Raw genomic sequence first — 23,885 nt, 5'->3', positions numbered from 1 at the left:
TAGTGAGGGGTAACCTCACATAGTAAATGCAGGCTTAAAGGAGAGGAGTACTTGAATGACAGCAATGAAAGCTTCTGAGATGTCAAATTATTTCTTGTAGATCGTTACTCAAGGGCAACATGATAAGAGACGTGTACTCATACAAGAAAGAGGGAGGAGCAGAGGTCACGAAGGCTACTCTTAGTTTTTTGTTGAGGGAATGCCAAACAGTGCTGTAACAGGAAAAGGCTTATCAAACAGTCAGATAGTGACGAAAATATCTCATTCCCCTGATGGACAGCCTCTGAGATTGCCAGAAAACACTGCTGTGTGGAGAGAGAATCACAAATAAATCAGGGAATTGGTGTATGAGTACTGAACTCATTTTAAAGCATCGCTCTATGTTGCATTTTATGTCTTTCCTTTAAAAACCCTAAATGTTATTCTGTATTTTACCAGCGCTTAACCACACAGCACTCACTGTCGAACTGCTCCCTCTGCTGGCCTCTTCCTCCTTTATCATCTGCAGTGGGTGGATCCACAGAGTGACAGCTGTGTCGTGATTGGCTGATCCAGGAGGAGGCTGCCATGACACAGTGGATGCTGCACAGAATCAGTTCCACAGCATCAGCAGGCAGCGGACCTCCATCCTCCTCGTTATCCCTCTCTCCTTCTCTTTTTTCTCCTCCTTTGCCTCTCATCCTCTCACCGCCACCCTTACTCTCTCTTCTTTCTCCCTCCTCCTCTCCCTCGGACAGACAGACGAGCAGGAATAGCAGCAGCAGCAGCAGCAGCAGCAGAAGGCGGACTGGTAGGTGTGCTGAGGCCTGTCTCCCTCCTGCAGCACAGGCAAGACATTGCGTTCTCCTCTGATCTCCGTCAAGGACTATCTATTTGAGAAGTGTGTGTGTGTGAGCGTGTGAGAGCAGGGATCCAGAAAGTAGGCAGAGAGGACTACCACACCTTGGAGCATTACTACCACTGCTGGAGCTACACAGGGTGAATGTTTTGGGTGGATATTTTCATACTCACATCCTCTTCATCCTCTACTTGTTTCTGTGTGCATACAGAAAGAGAATATTTCGCTGCTGGAGCTGTTTGTTGTTTTTCCTCCCCTCCACAGCTCTGGGATTTGCTTCAGCGTCGACTAGGCCTTGTGCGTCTGCACACGTGTGTCTTTGCTAATGAGTGTGTTAAATGTCTAACAAAGGTCACAGCATTTGGCGTGCATGTGTTGTCAGCCTGCCTAATGACAGCCCTCCTCTTCTTTTTCCAAAACTGACTTCATCACCAGCTGTTCCATCCACTTCTCCTTGCCTCGCATCTTCTACCTCACCACTTCTCTATCCCTCATCTCTCTCCTTCTCCTCTTCCTTAAAAAAAACCCCTCTTTCTTCTCCCTCTCCATTCTCGTCTCATCTCCTCGTCACGCCTCTTCTCCTTCCGGCCGGCTGGTTTCCCAGGATGCCTTGTTCCAGGCCGCTCCGCTAGGCCCCAGCAGCATGGGCGGAGGCTGGGTGGGGAGAGAGAGCACGGATTGGACCCTTCCCCTCAGGACGGGCGCGCTGGCGGGTCACCCTCCCTCAGCTTCAGATGGGCGAGGACGCTGAGAGCCCCAAAATCAACCACACCTTCCTGCGAGACTACGTCACTGAAGGTAGAGCAGACGGTGTGTCATCGCTGTCTCTGTGGTGTCAGATAACATGCTGGTATGATTGAATGGATTCATTTCAGGTTCATGGGTGCATTATGCCTGCACAGCTGGATGTAGGGAATGGATGTTGGCATTAATTACTCCATGACTTGGACTTTGACTGTTGGGCCTGTTTAAAATTTTCATATTCTCCTGTCACATATAAATGATTGATGTATGGTTTGGAGTATAAGGAGCTGGTAGCAGAAATAATATTTGGTAGTCACGTCAGGCCCATGCATCATGAGTAAGAGGTTTTATTGAACAGGATACTATGTATTGATCCAGTATTTTTTCTTTCATTCCCACCCTCTTCCACATATATCTCTTAATTGTCTGCCCTTTATTTCCTGTGAGCCTACTTAATTTTCCCTCTATTCTATCATCTCTTTGTCTCCTTCACCCTCACTTCTTTTATTCCGACCATTATCCTGCTTAATCGCTTCACATTTTTCCGTCATCCTCCCAGCTGATGTCATCTCTACGGTGGAGTTTAACCAGACAGGGGACCTGCTGGCCACGGGGGATAAAGGTGGCCGAGTGGTCATCTTCCAGAGAGAGACTGAGGTTGGTTTAACATGTTAAACTCGAAATAATCACCCCATTCTGTACCCAGGATATCCACAAACATTACAGCATTCTGTGCGTCACTTTGTCCTCAGGGATGTTTTTTCCATTATATCTCTACACATAAATGTTCATTCAGTGCTGTGTTTTCTTCACTATTTGACCCGGGCAGTCTAAAGGGGAGTCAGAGGAGGTGTGGGAGACGGGGGACTCTGGGGAATACAATGTTTACAGCACGTTCCAGAGCCACGAGCCGGACTTCGACTACCTGAAGAGTCTGGAGATTGAAGAGAAGATCAACAAGATCAGATGGCTGCCCCAGCAGAATGCAGCACATTTCCTCCTCTCCACCAATGGTGAGAAACCAGTGGCACCAGGAGATCCAGATTTCTAGTCCCCAGTTGGGATGATGCACAACTAGTAGACATGTGTACAGTTTGTACTGTGAGATATCAGCCTTGAATATGCATGAATTTTGACTGATAGTAGAAATGACATTAGTACAATCTACCTCCAATTCCCAGCATCATGCCATCCTGTCTCCGTCTTCTACGACCTACTGTAGGTGGGATAACATAACATTAAGCCAGTCATTTGAGTCACATTTGTGGGTACAGCAGAGGGACCAACCTGCCAGTGTGAAAACCACGTAATCAAAACTGTGCTTTAATTATGTTCCTGTCATGAGACTTAATTGCCCTGAAATCTGTGAGACAGGGATCACATTTTGAGCTACATCAACAACTGTACAAAATAGTTTTCTCCCCTAAAGTACAGTTTTCACCTGCACTAAAGACTCGTCTGGATTGCCTCAGAAACTGTCCGTATGAAGAAGAAATCATTATCAGGCCTCTTCTCCACTGACTGTTGACGTGAAGGCTGTTTAAGTTGTCTGTAGCATTTATTGTCAGCTTTCTCTGAACTTAATCAACTTCCCGTGATCTTCCTGCCTGCCACAGATAAGACCATTAAACTGTGGAAGGTGAGTGAGAGAGACAAGAGGCCGGAGGGATACAACCTGAAAGATGAGGAGGGACGGCTCAAGGACGTCTCTACCATCACCTCTCTGCAGGTGCGCGCACACACACACACATATGCACACCTTTAGTTTGGTCAGGCAAATACTGTGTGTATCAGGTTGACGTTTGATTGGCAAGCCCAGTGTCTGTTTGCTCTGACCCTCACCTGACTCTCATGTCCTCTAATTCTGTCCTTCTTGTCTTCCTTGTTGTTCTTCTATTGCCCTTTTTCTTACCCCCGCTCTCTTTCTATCCTCCCCTCTTTTATGAATCCTTTCCATCTCTGTATCTAAGGTGCCGGTGCTGAAACCTACAGATCTGATGGTAGAGGTTCGCCCCAGACGTGTGTTCTCCAACGGACATACCTACCATGTTAACTCCATCTCAGTCAACAGTGACGGGGAAACCTACTTGTCTGCTGATGACCTCCGCATCAACATGTGGCACCTGGGCATCACAGACCGCAGCTTCAGTATCCTTCTTAACAGTGATTTCTTTTGTTTATGTTACAAACATTTCAGTTTTAATTCCACCGTGCTCATGAACATCATTCCCTGCTTTCTATAATTCTATCGCTCACGTCAGATTTTTATGTATAACGTGATCTTTTACTGGGGGAGGCGACTCGGATTTCACAGGGTATGACATTCCCAGAGCTTCACTAAATAAAAAAAAGTGGATCGTTTGGGGCTATCTTTTTCACTGTTATAAAAGTTTTAGTGTGTGTCATTGCAGCTAATTCTGCAACAGCAATGTGCAAATTATACTAGGATCATTTTTAAGTAAAAAACAATTTATGGAACAGTAAACAAAATAAGTGGAAGTGGAAGATATATATGGTGGAAACCCCACGTGCATGTCACTGTGCCTTTTCGTACAGATTAAAGTTAAAGAAATAATAAGTCCATGATATTTTTGGGTTCAGTTCACATTCATTTAAATAAAAGTCTTAAATGAATGCTTATTGCTTAAAGGACAACCACATTTTGATTGGAGCAAAATAAAACAACATCGGTTAATCTTTGTATTAAAGTATACTGTTAAAACAGCAAAACACACTAAATCCTATGTCTGTCTGTGTGCATGAGTTGACTGCATGAATCAATAGTATTGATGTACACCACATGCAAATGTCCCAAAATGTATATTCATGCTCTCTGAAGCAGATTCACATGGACTATATTGTACATGCATATTTCTTGCTGCTGTACCTACCTGTGAAATTTATTATGCATACTTTGTATTTGTCAATTTTACCATTCAGCACCATCTACTACTACCACTGTGAACAGCACAACCATGCCTCATATATACCTATCACACACACCATTCCACCTTTTGAAATATACATACAGTCTAAACATACTTTACATCTGAATTCATCCTGGATCTATATTTAATGTAAACAGCGCATTGGCTATGTTTGGATTTATGTTTCGAGTAGAGCGCAGGCTGTAGCGTGTTGGTCGGGATGCATTTGGTGATTTCCCATTCAAATGGAAGCTGACCTAGAAAATCATTGTGGCATCTATGGAAGAAGAGTTTAAATAATTCACTCAGCAGTACACTTTCTACTGAACCACACAGGACTACCACAAATAGAACAGAGAGAGGAGCAGAGCCTGCATGCATATTGGGGGTTGGTTGGGGAGCATTTTTTGGGTTGTGATTATGAATTGAGGTGTGAGCACGGAGAACATGTTGGTACTGAAAAATGAAACATGAAAAGCAACTGAAAAGGATGTTGGGTGAAGGTGTTGGCATGCGTCACTCTGCCCTCTTGAGTGGGTGAGTACATACTTCTCATTTCCAAATTTATACTACTTTCTACTCTTGAATGGGAGCACCTGCAACTGTGTAATTTCCCCCCCTGGGATCAATAAAGTATTTCTGATTCTGATTCTGATTCGGATGTGTCTCATCACTCTCTCTCATCACTATTCTAACATACATCACACCATGTGCTTAGTCATCGTACTCTATCCTAGGGTGCCACCTCTGTGGTGTTTAATCCCTAACAGACCTTTTTCTCAGATATTGTGGACATCAAACCAGCCAACATGGAGGACCTGACGGAGGTGATAACATCAGCAGAGTTCCACCCTCACCACTGCCACTTGTTTGTGTACAGCAGCAGCAAGGGCACACTGCGCCTCTGTGACATGAGAGCCTCCGCACTCTGTGACAAACACACCAAACGTGAGCATGTTGTGGACGTTAGAGAGTTTATATTGATAACATTCTGCAAAGTAGAATTGAGCATAAGGCATGTCGGCCTCACAAAACAAAATCTGTAATTATATTTGTAAATAATCAGTAAAATACTCCTTACCACTCTGTCGTTGTTCAGAGTTTGAGGAACCTGAGGATCCAGGGAGCCGGTCCTTCTTCTCAGAGATCATTTCCTCCGTCTCGGACGTCAAGTTCAGCCACAGTGGACGCTACCTGCTGACGAGAGACTACCTCACCGCCAAGGTGTGGGACCTGAACATGGACAAGGGCCCCGTGGAGACGTACCAGGTAAAGTAGCACATCTGTTTCCTCTGTTTCCATCTATGCTGATTGAATGTATGCCCACTAGTCTAGTTTATGTAGCCCCTGTAGCTTGTGTTTGTTTTGTCTGCCTTATTTTCAGTCATATCTCTTGACTTGTGTGAACTGTTAAATGGCTATCAAATTAAAATGTATCAATTATTCATTCAATTCATCAACACACACTGCAGGATTTACAATTTTTCCCTGTTTTATATCATTATAAATGTAATATCTTTGGGTTATTGGACTGACAAAACAAGTAATTTAAGGATATGACCTTGAGCTTTTGAAAAATTGTGATGTGAAATTTGTACTTTTTGCCGAGATTTTGTAGATGAAATGATTGACGAACAATGGACAATAATTTAAAAATAATTGTTAGTTAGACCTAAGTTGTCAGACATGCTGCATGTGTTGCTTAATTTTGTTATACATTTATAAACACTGTATATTATGTACCAGAGGAGAGTAGGAGAAGATGAATATAACATTCAACCAGACTTTGAACGCATGCACTTTGTTGTAGATGTTGTGCCACCATGTATATTTCTGAATCCATCCCAGACACTAATGTTGATTGTCTGCATGATCCCCAGGTCCATGAATACCTGAGGAGTAAGCTGTGTTCCCTTTATGAAAACGACTGCATCTTTGACAAGTTTGAGTGCGTTTGGAACAGCTCAGACAGGTATGTGGCAGAGATAAAAAAAAGGAGAAAAGGATGGACAAAGTACAGTATATTTATGTCCATTTGGAAGCAAAGGAGGTGTTGTCAGTGTGTTTCTGCTTACAATGATTCCCTAAATGCTCTGCCTTTGCCATTATCTGACATTTAAGTCAATCCCAGAGACAAGCTTTGCAGACAACAAATCAATTCCTGTGCCCTCAATTTTGTTTTCCTCCTTTCCTCTTCCTCACCCTCCCCTGAACCTTGCTTTTCCTCTCTTCACCATCTGCATTGCATTCGCTTGCCCTTCCCAATATGACATCTCATTATGTCCATCTCTCCTCTCCTCGTCTCGTCTCCTCATGTCTTGTTTAATTTCTTCTCTTCTCCTCTCATCTCATCAGCGTGATCATGACAGGGGCGTACAACAGCTTCTTCCGGATGTTTGACAGGGAGACGGGGCGAGGCGTAACCCTGGAGGCTTGGCGAGAAAGCAGCAAGCCTCGGGCTGTGCTGCGGACCCGGCGCGTGTATACTGGTGGCAAGCGTCGTCGTGGAGATGTGGGCGTTGATAGCCTGGACTTCACCAAGAAAATCCTGCACATGGCTTGGCACCCATCCGAGAATATCATTGCCATAGCAGCCACCAACAACCTGTACATCTTCCAGGATCGCGTCAACCCTGAGACGCAGACACAGTGACAGAAGCAGGAATGTGACTCACAGTGCTTTTATCGATTGTCACAGAAAACACAAACAGCGACCCAAATACTGTATATCTGGATGTCTTTGAGAAGGCATGAGGAGTGGACAGCCTTTATGAGAAGATTAAGTCAAAGCCAAGCTGTTTCACAACATGCTGGGATGCAACATCTGTTTGTGTTGATAAAAGACTGGATTCATGATAAAATGACAAGACTGTACATTTATTTGATCCCCAAGGAAGGTGTATAATCATTGTTGTTCAACACTGAGGTGAACTTACGTCTCCAGCACCCATCAGGACATGTTTTTGGTCCCACTACTCCCACTTTTTTGAAGATGTTTGTGTAACTGCCTCACTGTAGGGGCAGTAAAAGAGGTGCAGGGACACCTCTCCATCTGCTATGACTCAGTGCTGTTGACCACACGATGTTGCACTCCTCACTGATGTGCTCTGGTACCTCTTGACACAAAATGGAAGATGCGTGTTGGGTAGCAACAGAGAAGGAATGACGCTACAAATAATAACATTAAGTCCTTGAGATGATTAGAATGCGGATTCCCACTGACTTTACCAGACAGCGCATCTAAGTCTAAACATTTTTTCACTATCGTGGAACATTAGGAGTGGTGTTATTATACAGCTCTACACAACAACATCCTGCACCTTTCTTTTCTCTACTGGGTGACAACATCAGCTGATCCTCTCCTTCAGAGCAGTGCTCTAGGAGATTGCACGCATAAATTACCCATAATCTTTGCCCTATTCACTTTGCAATAACAGCACTAACAAGAAACACAGTGCAGCGGAAATTCCTGCTTTAAAACGCGAGCTCTTCTTCTACAGGTATACACTCTTTTTACTGTTAGCTGTAAATACTCCGTGTTCTGTTTTTTTTTAACGCGCTCCAGAGAGCTAAAAGGTAAAAGATGCGTATTGTCTAGCACACTGCGGATGACCCTGGGATGTAAGAAAGGTTGCAGAATCAATCACACTATTTCAGTTAAAGTTTGAGAGAGGGAGGCGTGGGTTGTGCACAAACCAACACTTACTGTTTTTTTGTGTATTTTGTTGTATTAAGGCCATTTCCTTGTCTAAAGTCTACACAGCTAAGTGGTAAATTACTGAAGATGAGAGCGACAGTTGAGCTCCCTCACATATGTTCAAATTGAGGCTGATTGGTGATAAAATCTAATATAGACAAAAGTTTAATTTAAGTGTGATGCTAATTTAAAATGAGCAGTGTTCATTTTATAACGCATACGCACAATCAGAAGAAGTATCCTACAATCAAGAAAATCTAAGCACATTGTAAATGAGGCCCCACATTCAGCTAATCAGAGTTTTGATGAGTAAGTTTGTGTCCAGTGTATTTGAAGGTCAAAGGTTATCGTCAGTGCAATAGCTCTTTATGTACATCGCTGAAACACATTAAAGCATTACTGTCATGTGAATTGATCATATTACAGGTTCTAATGGTCATTATAACATATACCTCACAGCACCACATGCTTTTCGGGGGTACGACACTGAAAGCCAAGGATGCACAGCAGCAAGGTGACGTCTGCGTCGGACTGAATTGTGTGACTCGGTCAAGTTTTGATTTATTTTGAAGTGCTTTGTTTTCAAGTGACCTTGGCCCTGATGGGATTATTGTAAGTGGTCTGGATGCGTACTGTTGCAGGTGGAGTTACGGATTGAGTGCAAAGAGGTGGAAAGTGTCAAGTTTGCACTTTTCAGAGCCTATCTTCTAAAATTACATTGTTCAAATCTGTGTTCCACTTATCTGCTCTCTCCACACTTTTCACCTCCTTTGGTTTCACAATCACTGTTCACGGACATTTATGTTACAGCCTGTGGGCAAGGGGCTTCTCTCATGAGAACCCCTACTATGTTTTGGTCTGTACTGTGTTGTTGAAAGCAGACACGATCTTGCACTGATTGGTTTAACAAAGTGTACAAAACACAGCAAAATCCACAATGACGACAACAGACAAGGAAGTGGTTTACACAGTGACAGGCCACCTAAAGCATTACACAAGTTCCAGAGCTCAGTCCTCCAGTGGTGAGCTATAGTTTAGAGCAGGTCAGTTGTAATTGCATCATAACCACCACCACCACCACACACAACCAGTAAGAGAATTTGTATTCAGGAGCACAGCAGCAGCAGCAGCATGTTGTCATTACTCAATGCTACTAGCGTGTATATCGATCATACTTTAAAAAAGACAAGTCTAACAATACAAAAAATCACTCAAATGAAGTGAATGAAAGGAATGTGCATTAATAAAATAATGTGAAATCGGACAAAAAAGTGTTGTTTTTGTGCCTTTATATCTGTGTGTCTATATTTAATGGGACACCATGTTTTCCTCATCGCTACAATACTTTCAGACAATGACTCTGAATAAAACAATCCAAAAGAGGTTTTGTTTTAAAGACAAGCACTTTAATATTCATTGCACACTCCCATAAACTTCACCACTAAATAAAGAAGGCACTCACAGTATACAGACATCAATGATTGTCATTCATAGGTAAGTACAAGATACAATTTCATGCACTCATGTTATATGCTGATAATCTAATCATTACTTCTAATGTAGTTTAACAAAATGTCACTATCCTGTGAAAACCATGTATCTCAAAGAAAAACAACCCAGTTTTCAGCTTTGTGACTGCATTTTTCAGATAATCAGATTTTAATAATTGCTTTTTAAGTGTTTATTTTGCTTAAGGAGAAGTAGAATTTTCTCAACCTTAAAAAAACACTAAGTTTATCAGAAAAAATTATGTCACCAAATTGGGGACATACACAGTTTTCACTGGGAAGTGAAATAAAGTTAAAGTGAAAAATTGTGACATTTATTTTGTAATCATAAATGTGACTAAATCATCACGGCATGAAGGCACTCTAAGTACTGTGAAGCAACACAAATCATTTAAAATATTCCCACTACTGACACTATTTCTACGGAATGAACACTGTTCAATGTTTTGTTGGCTTGTCTAAAGTCAGAGATAAACTCTAGAAATGAATGAGCTCACTAAGTTTTGTATTTTATGTTTGTTTCCCAGAGGAACACTCGACGTACACTGTGAAGACTAGTGATGTTAGAAGTAATCCCTCCTGGTAAGTTAAAGTCAAAGTGCTGCATGGTTTGGCCAAACACCATAAACAGTTAAGACCCATCACTGGCCATGACAGCTTTGGCACTTTGCTGTGTGAGTGTGTTATATAATAAACAGCCTCAATGCAAAAATAAGAAAACTGGATCAGTGTTTTATGTTGGGCTTCCAAATTCCATTTTATGTGCATTAAAGCTCAAGGCACAGGAAAATTCATTAGAAATACGATTAAGACCAGAATGTTTTATGACCACAAGGCAAGAAAATCCAGGCTAGACAGAGCCAGAAATATATATTCTACCACAAAACCTATGTAATGAACACCTATAAATAAATAAATAGATAAATGTACATTTAGAAATGCACTAATGTATACACACACAAAAGTACACACATACTGTACATGCAAACATATTCCCCATACATGTAAGATATTCGTTAATACAAAACTTTGCAACTTTGCTCTATAAAATATACATTTCACTCTGATAATATAACAAAAGTACAGTATCTCCAGGCGATCAGAAGTGGTAAGCACCCAACATTAGCTTCCTTGCATATAATCTGGAACCATCAAGTTACAGGCTTTTGACCACTTCTTTAAAACAATACAGGAAATTCAAAAAAATTAGTTTTTGAAGTTGGCATCTGACCATTCTTGAACTGCTTTAGAGGTACATTAACTGAAATATTAAAATCTTTGTAAACTCGTGCACTAACATGAAGTATTAAAATAATTAAATCATTTCCTAGATGCTATCAACTTGTTTAAATTTCAATATATAAACATGAGCTGTAGATCCACGTTGATCAAATTGTAAACAATACTATAGGTTACATTAGTAACATGATCACATCACATGAAAAAGACAGCATGGCTTCCTGAAGAGAGTCAAGTGAGTCATTACTACTGCAGCTTCACTGTCTTGCTGTCTTTCTTCTCATGCAGATATTTTTGCTGATAGGAAGGGAGAAAAGAAAAAATCAAATGCAAACTTCACGGCTCTCATTGTGGTGCGTCTCCAGTCTCTCTCTATCTTCACCTGCCTGCCTCCAGCCAGCAGTGAGGATACACAGTCCAGACAGTGGATAGCCTTCAACTCGAAGGCCGGAGATCTCGCTCCCAGACGGCCCTCAAGCTTGGTGCTGAACTCCACCATATTACCAGGATTTAGGTTCAGCAGAACTTGTCTGAACTCGTGGCTGGCAATTAGGATTATATCCCTGGCTGGGTCCTCTACCTCCACACTTCCATCCCGGATCATCCCCACTGTCACCTCAAAGCGGTAGCTGTCAAAACGCTTGAGATGGCAGGTGTGTTTGGCCAGAGCCTTGGTCTGACACAGCTCTTCCTCTTCTTGCATTCGTAGCAGTATGGGCAGTGAAACGGTAGCCGATGCAGAACTGGCTGCCAAATTGGCAGCTGTTAGATTTGCGACTGTAGCGTTCTTTGGCTCACATTTAGGATACTTCTCTCCATACAGGCAGCGCAGCCAGTCTCCCATGAACACTGGCAACATGTTGATGACCGACTGTGCCCCGTTCTCTGTCTCGGCCACACGAACATGCTTGAAACGCCCAGCCCAGGTGACTCTGTGTCCATGCAGGTGACTACAGAAGATCTGTGTCTGGGCCATGCCTTTAGTTTCCCAGGCAGGGGGCCCGCACGCCTGGCTGTACTGGCGCCAACTCAGGGTGGAATTGTACACCTTCTGTCCCTCTGCATGGTACACATAGATAGAAAAGAACAAGATCACCATGGATATGCAGAGTAAGATGAGCTTGACTGGGCCGCGGTGGGTCAGCGAGCGGAAGACGTCCAGAATTGACATGCTGAACCGTGTCCACAGCCGCAGTGTGACGGGGATCGCACAAACTACCAGGGTCACAATCATCTTCGTCAGCTCCAGCTCGAGGAACCACTTGAAGAGCTGGATGAGGAGCATGGCGGCAAGGCCAAAAGCCAGGACAGGCAGGGCAAACAGGAAGAGAAAGTAGGCCACCAAGGTGCGAATTAGACCCACAACAGAGGAGCTCTGGAGAAGCACCACTGAGAACTCACACCACATGAAGCACACCAGGTATGGAACCAGGAAGCAGTAAGTCCCCCTGAAACCACGCATCCTGGCCATGCTGAAAGAAAAAAATAAATCATTTTGAGGGCATGAACTTATAAATTCACAAACAAGGCTGGGGTGGATTTTAAAGACCACTGGCACAATCCAGTGTCTGAACTAGTGCTCAGCAAACACACCATAAGGCCCAATGTTCCTGCTCACCTGAAGAACAGGTAGAACAGGTAAACATACAGCAGGCAGGGGAGACTGAGCTTCAGCACCACTGACTCCCCTAGTGGCAGTGTGGCGAAGGTGCGTCCCAGGAAACGAAGCACTGTCATGTTCTCTGGCAGGAACTGGGTCAGGCAACACAGAGATGATGCAACCTGGATTTAAAAAAAAGGATATAAATAAACGAAACTTTGTCTGTTTTCTTGAAATTCAAGTTATATGTTTTAAAGTGTTTTAAACTGATTTTCTATCTTCCACAGTTATTGACAATTTAATTTCAATACGTTTTGTAAAATTATACTCACAGATAGTTACTGCTATGTTATCCTCCTGTGATAAGCAATCAAGGATCACGTCATATCTTAAAGAAAATGTCAACACCTAAATCTTGGATATTGGGGTTTCCTTAAACACACCAATGAGAATTCCCTGCATCTTGATTTTAAAACAGAATTCAGATGAAATAATACCAATGGAAGTTCAATCTACAAACTTGCTTTATGCTATATATAAGATTGTAGTTATGATGGTAATAATGTTAAATATACTTTGTGGTTTGTAGTTAATAGGCTATAACATGCAAAACTGTGATTCTGATAATTGAACCACATATGTTATGCCTGTGTTATGTGCCCCCTGACCTCTATGACCATTGCTTGGCGTGCATACGTTGCAGCCGTGGGGCTGAGGCTCTTGTAGCTGACAGCAGTGAAGAAGATGGCCACGGTGGAGAGCTCAGAACAGGGGATCCAGCCCTTGTCAGCAACAGGGAAGGAAAAAATTATGAAGAAGACGGACAGGATAAAATAGAGGTACGGTTCTAGGTTGTTCCATCCAAAGTTGGTCTCTGCCTGCTCCACATCCAGGCCTGGTTCAAAACGCGTCAGCAGAGATGTCAGGGCTCTGAAGTTCTCCCAAGTCTGCAAAAAAAAAAAGAAAAAGGGAAGGAAAGATGTGAGGTCAAAGGAAGAAAGACTGGATGGATTTTTAAATCTTCAAATGCAGTATGTGCAGCATTTGAAGATCCATAAATCATCACCACCTTTACTGCCAAGTTTAAGACATCAGTAAAATAAGTCAGAAGATCAGCGCCTATCGACCTCTCCACTGCATTGTTAGTCCACCAGGTCAGATTTCATGTAAAATGAATGTGCTTTATGACAGTATGATATATATGACTATATGACTTGACTTTATGAGCTTCCCACTAGCATAGCATGTACAGCTAATTCAGTAAAGTGAAAAACAAAACCTTAAACCAACGGCACATATCGGCATCTTGACAGAGCGGAGAAACAACAGCAACATAGGTTTTGCATTGAAAAGCAATTTTCAGAATCGAAGACTACACTCACCTTGCTGCTCTGGAAAACGCGCAGTGTGCAGATAATCATGGAGATGAAGGAGAGGTAGAAGACAAGCAAAGGGATGACAAAAGCAAACAAGTCGACTGTCAGGTTGCTGACGATGAAGAAGAAAATAAGTGCGTTGACGTGTTGCGTGGGGATGACTGTGCTCAGCCACTGGACACCGGCCCGCGACGCCCAGTCGACCAGGTGCTCTTTCATCTCAACAATGCCTTGCAGCGGGTACTGCAGCATCTGAAGTGACGAGAGATGGACATAAAGAGAGACTGGAAACATTTACACGCAAAAACCGGTAAAGAGAATTAAGAATTGAATGAAGAGTAAAAACATCCACAACAATACACATTCGACAGATATTTATAGAAGGATATACAATAACAGGATGAACTGAGATACCAGAAATGATTAAGATACCATTAAGCGGGATTTCATGTCCATGGCTTTTTTTATGGCCCCAGTCTGCTTAGAGTCCAGCATCATCCCACTTCGGCCAAAACTCCAAGAACTTCTGTGGGCCCTCTTGTATCCTGAAGGGACCAGCTCAGCCTTGTGCTTTAACACACAATTGCACGCACACACACAAATACACACTAGTATGAATAGCCATAATGAAAAGTAGAATGACATCTGTGTTTTAATGATGGTAAATCATTTTGATTTTAGCTGATCGGGTCTTTTACCTCCCCACCACTGTCATGAGCTGTGGGGCTTTCAGTGACGGCGGCGGCCTGGCTGCCATTTTGGGGTGCAGAGGGGACAATACCTTGTGCATACTTTTTAGTCATTTCAACAAAGTCATCCAGGTCCACCAACTGTGTGGCTGAGAGCACACAAAGCAGGCAGTTATATAAGAGGACACATTATATTCTCTGTTTCTCAATTCAAATCAATGGGGCTTTATTGCATGGGAAACAGACATTGACATTGCCAAAGCAAGTGTGAAATATAAACATAAACATGTACGTATCTCTCTCTGTCCGGATACTTACACTCATTGCTGACCATGCTCTCCAGTACTTTCTGGGTCTGGCCTGAGGTTGGGCCAGGAACCCTGCTTGCAGTGCCACCTGTTGGTGAGGAATGACCACAACATCAGTGAGTTACAGACATTTCCCTGGCAGCCTGCATGTACTGTAATGTGATATCTTTTACCATGACAGCTGCAACTTCTGAAATACACAAAGGGGAATATGAAATACACAAAGGGGAATATAAGATATATTTAACAGCGACGGCGGCCATCATGTAACAATATGCTACGCATTCTGGGCAGTCTGCAGTACATCAGGCAGGATTGTTGTAACAATTCAAACACATTTATTTGATATGGTGTTGATGGTGTCCTTATGCATCCTACCCTGCACTGCACTGACTTGGCTGACATTCTCCAGCATCTCAGCCACAGCCACCTTCTTCTTCCTCTCTGGGTTGAGTTTCCAGTACATCATCATGGCTGCTTTACGTACCGCCAGCTCAAACTTACTCTCCGTCGACAACTTGCGCATGTCGGCCTCATTTTCTGGAGTGAGTCCTGGTGGGGGATGACAGACAAGGAACAGTTAAGGAACTACAAACACAAATACATAAACACGCACATGCATGTGTTGAATTCTGTAACTTGAACCTTTTTTCTGGATCCAACAGCGCTGCAGTATTCTCGATGCACCTTTTCTCCCCTGTTTAGCCGCTTTAATCAGCCAATTAACAGCCAGGCGATTATTTAGCTCTGTGTCCTTCTCTTCAGCAAGAATCAAGTAGTGCTGACCCAGCTGAAACACAGAAGAGAGGTAGAAGATTAATTCAGCTCGTGTGGCCTTGGCCTAATGACTTAGTACAATCGTTTAAGTACTGTATTGTATGCATGTATTTAGAATATAACATAAATTAGTTTGTGAAATAATAGAAATTAGACATGAAAATCCTCCACATTATTACATGAATTATTACATTAACTTCATAAACGCTGTGAAGATGTTTAATGTGATTACATTGAACACTGAGACCTATTGTATGTTATATTGTTACAATCTGTTACACTATTTTAGATGTGTGCTTGTATCTATCAGAGCTTTACAGGCCAGATTACCCGCAGTTCCAAAACCATAAAATAAAATCTACCCATGGAGTGAGTTTTGATGTGCCATCGTTTTGATCTTGCTGTATCTGAGGTTTCTGCCTTCATCTCACTACAGTGGAATTTTGTTTGTGGTGCTTGCAGCTTCAAAAAATGAAATACAACCGTAACTTGTTTTTCCAGAAACAGTGTCCCCCTTAGTTTGGATAATCCTCAAGGCACATTGGTTTTATAGGGACCATTTCTTTGAAAGTAGAAAGTAGTTTCCGATCAAAACAGTTCACAGTGAAGTTCATGGAGCCCACTGATGACAGATGACTACAGAACCCATAAGTACCTGTCCCTGTGGCCGTCAGTGTCTCGGTCATGGCTAATTAAAAGGGGTAGCAGAGCCCCCAGTTGCATATCAAGTGACTGTTTTCTAATCTTAACTGTCATTTCATAACTTCTCTCACAGTTATCACCAAATGCATCTGTTTGTATTTTGATATGTGTCTTCATTTGAAGCGGCTGAGCATTAATATATTCCTGTTGCTATGTTAGATACAATATAATCTCATAAACCTGCTTTACTCGCATGCATTTTAAATTGACAATGTGTCAAAGCATCTAAATACTACGAATAACAATGTAAATAAAAACAACTACATACAATAGTAACAACAGACACCGATCCCGTGTTTGACTTGTGTATAAACTGTGGGTGTATAGTATCTCTATTATGATGGATCGCTTGTCTAGTATGATAAATGAGACATCAATGTGTGTGTCTGACATCCAACCACTGTACTGATGTGGTCACATAATATGACATGTTCACTTACACGCAACACTTGTGGTTATTTAGGTGCTTCGTATGTGCAAATACATGACATATAGCAAGAGAAAGTTCAAGCCATGTAACCAGCCACTTAGGAATTTACCCTTTCACAGCTGGAGGTTCTTAAATGTAAAGTCTGGGCTCATCTTCCACCTCTAGCCCCCCTTTTTTCTTATGCCAGCACCTCTTTTTACATTTGAACTTGTGGGTAGAGAATGAGGAATAAAGAGAACGTGAATATTTCATTATTATTTGTACAAATGAAGTGCAGTTCTGCAATACACTGTAACAGTGTTCATAATGATTTGTACGTGTGACAATATCACACGGTGTATTGGTGTATCATGTTGAAAACTTGGGATCATCTTCCAAGTGGCCAGAAATAGACACACGCTCACAACCAGACTGAGTCAACCAGCAGGACTGAAAACAATGCCAAGTGCCAGTCCGTCTGCATGTGCTTTCACTCACCTGGGTCTGAGCTCTGGCATCACCAGCTTTGGCCTTCTCTTCCATCTCCTCCACGGACAAATCCTCCTCTGGTTCTTCATCTGGAGGAGACAAGAGGAAATGCCTTTAAAGTACACATATCCATCTCGATCAAACAAAGTATTACATACAGTGCATCCGGAAAGTATTCACGGCGCTTCACTTTTTCCACATTTTGTTATGTTACACCCTTATTCCAAAATGGATTAAATTAATTTTTCTCCTCAAAATTCTACACACAACACCCCATAATGACAATGTGAAAAAAGTTTTTTTGAAATTTTTGCAAATTTATTAAAAATAAAAAACTAAGAAATCACATGTACATAAGTATTCACAGCCTTTGCCATGAAGCTCAAAATTGAGCTCAGGTGCATCCTGTTTCCACTGATCATCCTTGAGATGTTTCTGCAGCTTAATTGGAGTCCACCTGTGGTAAATTCAGTTGATTGGACATGATTTGGAAAGGCACACACCTGTCTATATAAGGTCCCACAGTTGACAGTGCATGTCAGAGCACAAACCAAGCATGAAGTCAAAGGAATTGTCTGTAAACCTCCGAGACAGGATTGTCTCGAGGCACAAATCTGGGGAAGGTTACAGAAAAATTTCTGCTGCTTTGAAGGTCCCAATGAGCACAGTGGCCTCCATCATCCGTAAGTGGAAGAAGTTCGGAACCACCAGGACTCTTCCTAGAGCTGGCCGGCCATCTAAACTGAGTAATCGGGGGAGAAGGGCCTTAGTCAGGGAGGTGACCAAGAACCCGATGGTCACTCTGTCAGAGCTCCAGAGTTCCTCTGTGGAGAGAGGAGAACCTTCCAGAAGGACCACCATCTCTGCAGCAATCCACCAATCAGGCCTGTATGGTAGAGTGGCCAGACGGAAGCCACTCCTTAGTAAAAGGCACATAGCAGCCCGCCTGGAGTTTGCCAAAAGGCACCTGAAGGACTCTCAGACCATGAGAAACAAAATTCTCTGGTCTGATGAGACAAAGATTGAACTCTTTGGTGTGAATGCCAGGCGTCACGTTTGGAGGAAACCAGACACCGCTCATCACCAGGCCAATACCATCCCTACAGTGAAGCATGGTGGTGGCAGCATCATGCTGTGGGGATGTTTTTCAGCGGCAGGAACTGGGAGACTAGTCAGGATAGAGGGAAAGATGAATGCAGCAAAGTACAGAGACATCCTGGATGAAAACCTGCTCCAGAGCGCTCTTGACCTCAGACTGGGGCGACGGTTTATCTTTCAGCAGGACAACGACCCTAAGCACACAGCCAAGATATCAAAGGAGTGGCTTCAGGACAACTCTGTGAATGTCCTTGAGTGGCCCAGCCAGAGCCCAGACTTGAATCCGATTGAACATCTCTGGAGAGATCTGAAAATGGCTGTGCACCGACGCTTCCCATCCAACCTGATGGAGCTTGAGAGGTGCTGCAAAGAGGAATGGGTGAAACTGCCCAAAGATAGGTGTGCCAAGCTTGTGGCATCATATTCAAAAAGACTTGAGGCTGTAATTGCTGCCAAAGGTGCATCAACAAAGTATTGAGCAAAGGCTGTGAATACTTATGTACATGTGATTTCTCAGGTTTTTTATTTTTAATAAATTTGCAAAAATCTCAAATAAACTTTTTTCACGTTGTCATTATGGGGTGTTGTGTGTAGAATTTTGAGGAAAAAAATGAATTTAATCCATTTTGGTATAAGGCTGCAACATAACAAAATGTGGAAAAAGTGAAGCGCTGTGAATACTTTCCGGATGCACTGTACATAATACCTTTGCTCCCAAACTTGTAAAGTGGTCTAACTTTATTGAAGGAGCAGTGTGACTGTGTTGATTTTTACACATACTGTGTTCACAGCCAGCGATAAACAAATTCCACCTGACATATATCTCGTAACATGAGAATAACAAGAAGTCAGAGGTGAAGAAGTTTGTGAGAGTGAGTGCATTTTAAACATGTCTGTGCATCTTTCTGTCTTCCAGATATCCTGTGACAAGACCCCAGAGCTCTGTCAGCACCGTGCCCACCTCCTATCTCACACCAATACTTTCACTGTTACAGTGTCCTGTACAGCAAAGGAGTTAAGTTTCTTCACCTGTAGCTTTATTTCAAATGTCAGTCTCTCATGCACAGCTAAATCTCTGACAACCGGTTTGTTGGTTTCACCTCCAGCAGCTCTGAAATATAATGACAGTGAAATATCACAAAGTTTAAATGAGTACTTAATAATATCAGTAATATCAGAATTTATAAAAAAATAAGCCTAAGGATTTTGTCACTAATTGTTTCATAAAAAGTTACTATGTAGCAACAGAGCTTAAGCATGTTCAGTTTCAACTAGACAAAGAGGCTAACCATGCTAGCGGGTTCTCTGTGAGACTGTACTTGGCATGGCAGTGCTTTGAGCTAAATGCTATCGTCAGCATGCTAACATGCTCACAAACACAATGCTAACATGTTGCTTAGCATGTATAATGTCTAACATGTTGACCATCTTGGTATAGCATGTCAGCATGCTAACATTTGCTATTTAGCGCTAAACACAAGATACAGCTGAGACTGATGGCAGTGTCATTAGTTTTGCAGGTATTTAGTCATAAACCAAAGTACTGGACACATTTTGACCTGATGATGGTGCTAAATGAAAAGTTGGGCCATCAAAAGGCTCACCAAGTTTTAACAATTGATCCTGAGGACATGAATTTGTGCAGCATATTCCACACGAACCTCATGGTGGCGCTAGATGAAAAATCAGGGATCACCAAAGTCATTAGGATTCATCATATGGGGACCATGGACGTCTGTACAAAATGTAATGGCAATCCATCTCATAGCTGCTGAGATATTTCAGTTTGGACCAAAGGGGTGACCGACTGACCATCAAGCTGACATTCCTACAGCCTTGCTGTTAGCATGACTAAAAAGGTAAAAGGCAAGTCGCTGCAAAACTCGTCTGCATTATCACTGCTCTTAACCTGCCAGTTGTACAGTAAAGAGGGCAAAGTAATGTATGCTCTTCTTCATGTGGAATTTCTTTACACACAAAACTGTCACTGAGCAATACCAGTGGCCTAATAAGAAGGGATACAAATGTTGAATTACTGTAAACTTAACCATTGGGTAATAAATAATACATTTATTTCATTTAACTTTATGTATGTTATTCATTGCTATTTTTGTATGACACCTTTTATGCAGAGATGCAGCCCAAGGTGCTTCACAAAAGTGAATGAAAGTGAGAAAACTAAGTTAGCTAAGTAATTATCCATTCTGGCCGGGAGAGATGTTTATCCAACGGCAGGGTTACTCTTTTACACATGGAGAGACATACCAAAACATAGCACAAGGCTTATCACCTCAACACAGCGATGGCTCTGTGGTGTCTGTAAGTGTGCAACGTCAGCTCTCGGGGCCATTAAAACTCACAATGTGTCATTTAATTCCAACCTCAAAATAAAGGCGTTCTTACCATCCTCTTCATCATTGGCATCCTCCTCGGCTTTCCTAAGTCTTTCCTGTATTATCACCCGCTTGGCCATGGTGGCAAAAGTGCGTTTCTTGGGGGCGGTGGAAGAAGTTGCAGGAGTCATAGTGGAAGCAGTAGTGGAGGAAGAAGGAGGGGAATCTGTTGAAGTGTTACAGGCCAAGCTAGCAGATGTAGATGTGAGGTTGGAAGAGGATGACATTTGGGGGATTTGAGCGGTAGAGCAGTTCGGAGAAGTAACAAGTGGTGTTTTTTTAGGAGCAGGAGAGGAGGATTTAGTGGAAACAGTTTTAGATGCGGGTTTAGAGGACACAGCAGGAGTCAAGGGATTTGACCCCTCTGAAGAAGGAGGGGAATCCATCGGTTTAGAGATGGTGTGAGCGGATGGGTGAGAGGAAAAAGATACTTTTCTGGGTTCTGTAGGGGTTTCTGTGGAAGATGGGGATTTGATGTTGTGAGAGGGAGCAGCAGAGAGGTTACTGGAGACGAGCGAGGAAGGAATCTGTATGGGGGAGGGAAGAGAGGATCTATCCAGGACAGGGCATGACCCCTGGGTGTTGACAGCAGTTGGGGTTGATGGGAAATCCTTCTCCATATTTCCTGGGATAAAAAAGAGTGCAAGTAATTGATCATGTAACTGTTTACAATCATACACCACAGCAAAATAATCGAGGTCATTACTACAAATGAGTCATAAGTGAAGACACTCTAGGTGGTAGAACTGGAGGACCCTTTCCTCCGGATATTTTACACCTAAAAAGGAAAAAGAGTTGACAGGGACACACACACACACACACATCAGTGAAACCCTGTTCTACTCAATGTGAGTCAACGTTGTGAAAGAAGAAATAGGACAATATTTAACAGAATGAAATGAAAGCAAGAGAATTCTGTTAACCTAATATTTAAACGCTGAGAGCATAATATGGAGGGGCAACATTAAATCAGTTTTTACTTTGGGATTCATGTCCTGTTTGCTCCGTCCTGCACATGCATGCGGGAACTCCGCACTCCATGTCAAGTCAATTCTCAACACTAAACCTGCCCCAAGACAGCACTGAGTGCAATACACAAAAATACACAAAATAAAGAAACCTTACTTGGTGGCTAAATGAGCCGACTTCTTCAGCATGAAAGGTTACTTGTCCTCCTGGATTTAAAAGTCGTGTCTGTGGTCCATGCTGAGCTCCACGTACTCCGCGAAACCAGAGAGGCACACTGGCTGACCGCGGTCAAACTCTCACGTGTCTGGTCTGTAACAACACCGCAACTTTATGGCCTACCCTCTTGAAATAGACTCGACTCCAATAGGGAGAAATAAATGGCCATCAAATGAGCAACTTATCTGATTGGTTACTGCTTTGAAGAATGATTTCAACAATTTCTATCGCCACTTCAAACGTTTTCTCAATCGAGGCACTCGTTTCTCTTTTAATATGTATACATATATATATATATACACACATATATAGGCTACTATAAAACAAACACATAAAAAACAAAAGCCTTGAAACAGTGAGTGGTTTATGTCCATTAAAGGCTGCATGTGCCGTTATTTCAACTGAATGGTGGCACCATTTAAGTAGATTATGGGATTCCAGCTTAAACTGTAAACCTAATCGAGCCTGACTTTCACCCATATGGCACCAGCCGGCAACAAGACTGACCACTGATAAGAGCAGACGCAGCGGTCTGATACCCTTATTACCTGCACTTTATAATAAAGGTACAGTGCTGTGCTTGGCATGAATTCCTGTTGCTCAGAATGATAAGACATTATCATAAATGACTGTTTTTTCTTACTTAATGCATCCTCAGTTAATGCATGTTGTCTCAGTTACTTCACACATGCAAAACGATATGCCAATATGAAGCTGTTTTCATAATCTGACCTCCAGTTTGACGTAAAAGCAGCTTCATATTTCAACGAGAACATGATTTCAGCAGATTTGGTGGCATATAAATTGACTGTGAGTTGATGATCGATGATCCATTAAGCATTAACTAATCACATTAACGTAGTGACTTGAAGTCGTCCTGCATTACCCAGTATCAGTATTACTTAACTATATGATGTGTGCCCTTATCATAAAGTTACCTAATAATAATCATCATCATGATCATCATATCGCGTGCTATATAGGCTATAGGTCTATACGTGGTATATAGATACATGTATTATACATTGTGCCAAGCTGTGTTTATACACGTGCACTGAGAGGCAAGAAACCCACGTGCGTTGTAATGTATTCCAATAGGCTGCATGTGTTGTTGCTGTGTGTCATGTTTGGTGCATTGTTCCTCTGGGAGCTGTCCACCTGCGCGAGTACTGAAAAGACAGCTCCCAGTTTCTCTCTCTCTCTCTCTCTCTCTCTCTGTGTGTGTGTGTGTGTGTGTGTGTGTGTATCCCCATGAGCCATGACAAGGACAGTCTGTTGCTGCCTGGAACCAGACTTCAGCACTCACTGTCACCTCACATCAGCAAACATCCCATGAGCAGACAGGTCACTGGTTTCGGAAGCCCAGTGGAGCTAAAAGCACCTGCTGCAGCCTGGAGACTGACCTGCAGCTTGCACTCATTCAAGGCTATAGCGTCTTGTAAAAGACCACCCCCCACCCCCCACCCCCACCCCAACCTCCCCAGCAGTTAACTCTGGCCATTCAACAATCTGTCTAACCCTTCCAGATGTGGGTTAAAAGATGACACGCTGGTTGCTGGTGTAATCCGCTGATGGTGTGACCTGCTCACGCACAGCCCCCACTCTGAAAGGAGGGATGGTGGAGAGACTTGCTCTCCTTTTATTTGTGTGTATGTTTGTACGTGTGCTAACTAGGCTCTTCACATTAAAACCAGCTCTGACACTGACACACCTCCCAATAAAACTGGAGCACTGCATCATTTCACTTGTTTATGTGTGTGTGTGTGTGTGTGTGTGTGTGTGTGTGTGGGGGGGGGGGGGGGGGGGGGGGCAGCACAGGTAGCCTGGAGAGCTGCTGTTCACAGTACACAGCATCAGAGCGCGCTTGAGAGGCGGGGCTGTCTGTGACCCGGTTAGACGTACAACA

The 23,885-nt window shown here is 42.7% G+C and overlaps 2 protein-coding genes across 2 annotated transcripts; one reads left to right on the top strand and one right to left on the bottom strand.

Moving 5' to 3' along the window:
• Positions 1–1,572: 1,572 nt before the first annotated feature.
• ppp2r2ca (protein phosphatase 2, regulatory subunit B, gamma a) lies at positions 1,573–7,162 on the top strand. The gene is made up of 9 exons (XM_070913332.1): positions 1,573–1,636; positions 2,142–2,239; positions 2,412–2,595; positions 3,199–3,311; positions 3,553–3,730; positions 5,293–5,457; positions 5,609–5,778; positions 6,390–6,481; positions 6,865–7,162. Exons 1-9 carry the CDS (start codon positions 1,573–1,575, stop codon positions 7,160–7,162), a joined length of 1,362 nt encoding a protein of 453 aa, XP_070769433.1.
• Positions 7,163–11,233: 4,071 nt separating this feature from the next.
• Positions 11,234–21,414, bottom strand: wfs1a (Wolfram syndrome 1a (wolframin)). The gene is made up of 11 exons (XM_070924871.1): positions 20,805–21,414; positions 17,313–17,392; positions 15,572–15,716; positions 15,305–15,478; positions 14,937–15,014; positions 14,628–14,767; positions 14,362–14,493; positions 13,936–14,181; positions 13,222–13,500; positions 12,572–12,735; positions 11,234–12,425 (listed from the first exon to the last, which is right to left on the bottom strand). The coding sequence occupies exons 1-11, from the start codon at positions 21,412–21,414 to the stop codon at positions 11,234–11,236; spliced, it is 3,240 nt and encodes a 1,079-aa protein (XP_070780972.1).
• Between the last annotated feature and the right edge of the window lie 2,471 nt (positions 21,415–23,885).

The sequence above is a fragment of the Enoplosus armatus genome, chromosome 2, assembly GCF_043641665.1.
Source record: "Enoplosus armatus isolate fEnoArm2 chromosome 2, fEnoArm2.hap1, whole genome shotgun sequence".
NCBI lineage: Eukaryota > Metazoa > Chordata > Actinopteri > Centrarchiformes > Enoplosidae > Enoplosus > Enoplosus armatus.
This window is presented reverse-complemented; position numbering and strand designations above follow the sequence as displayed.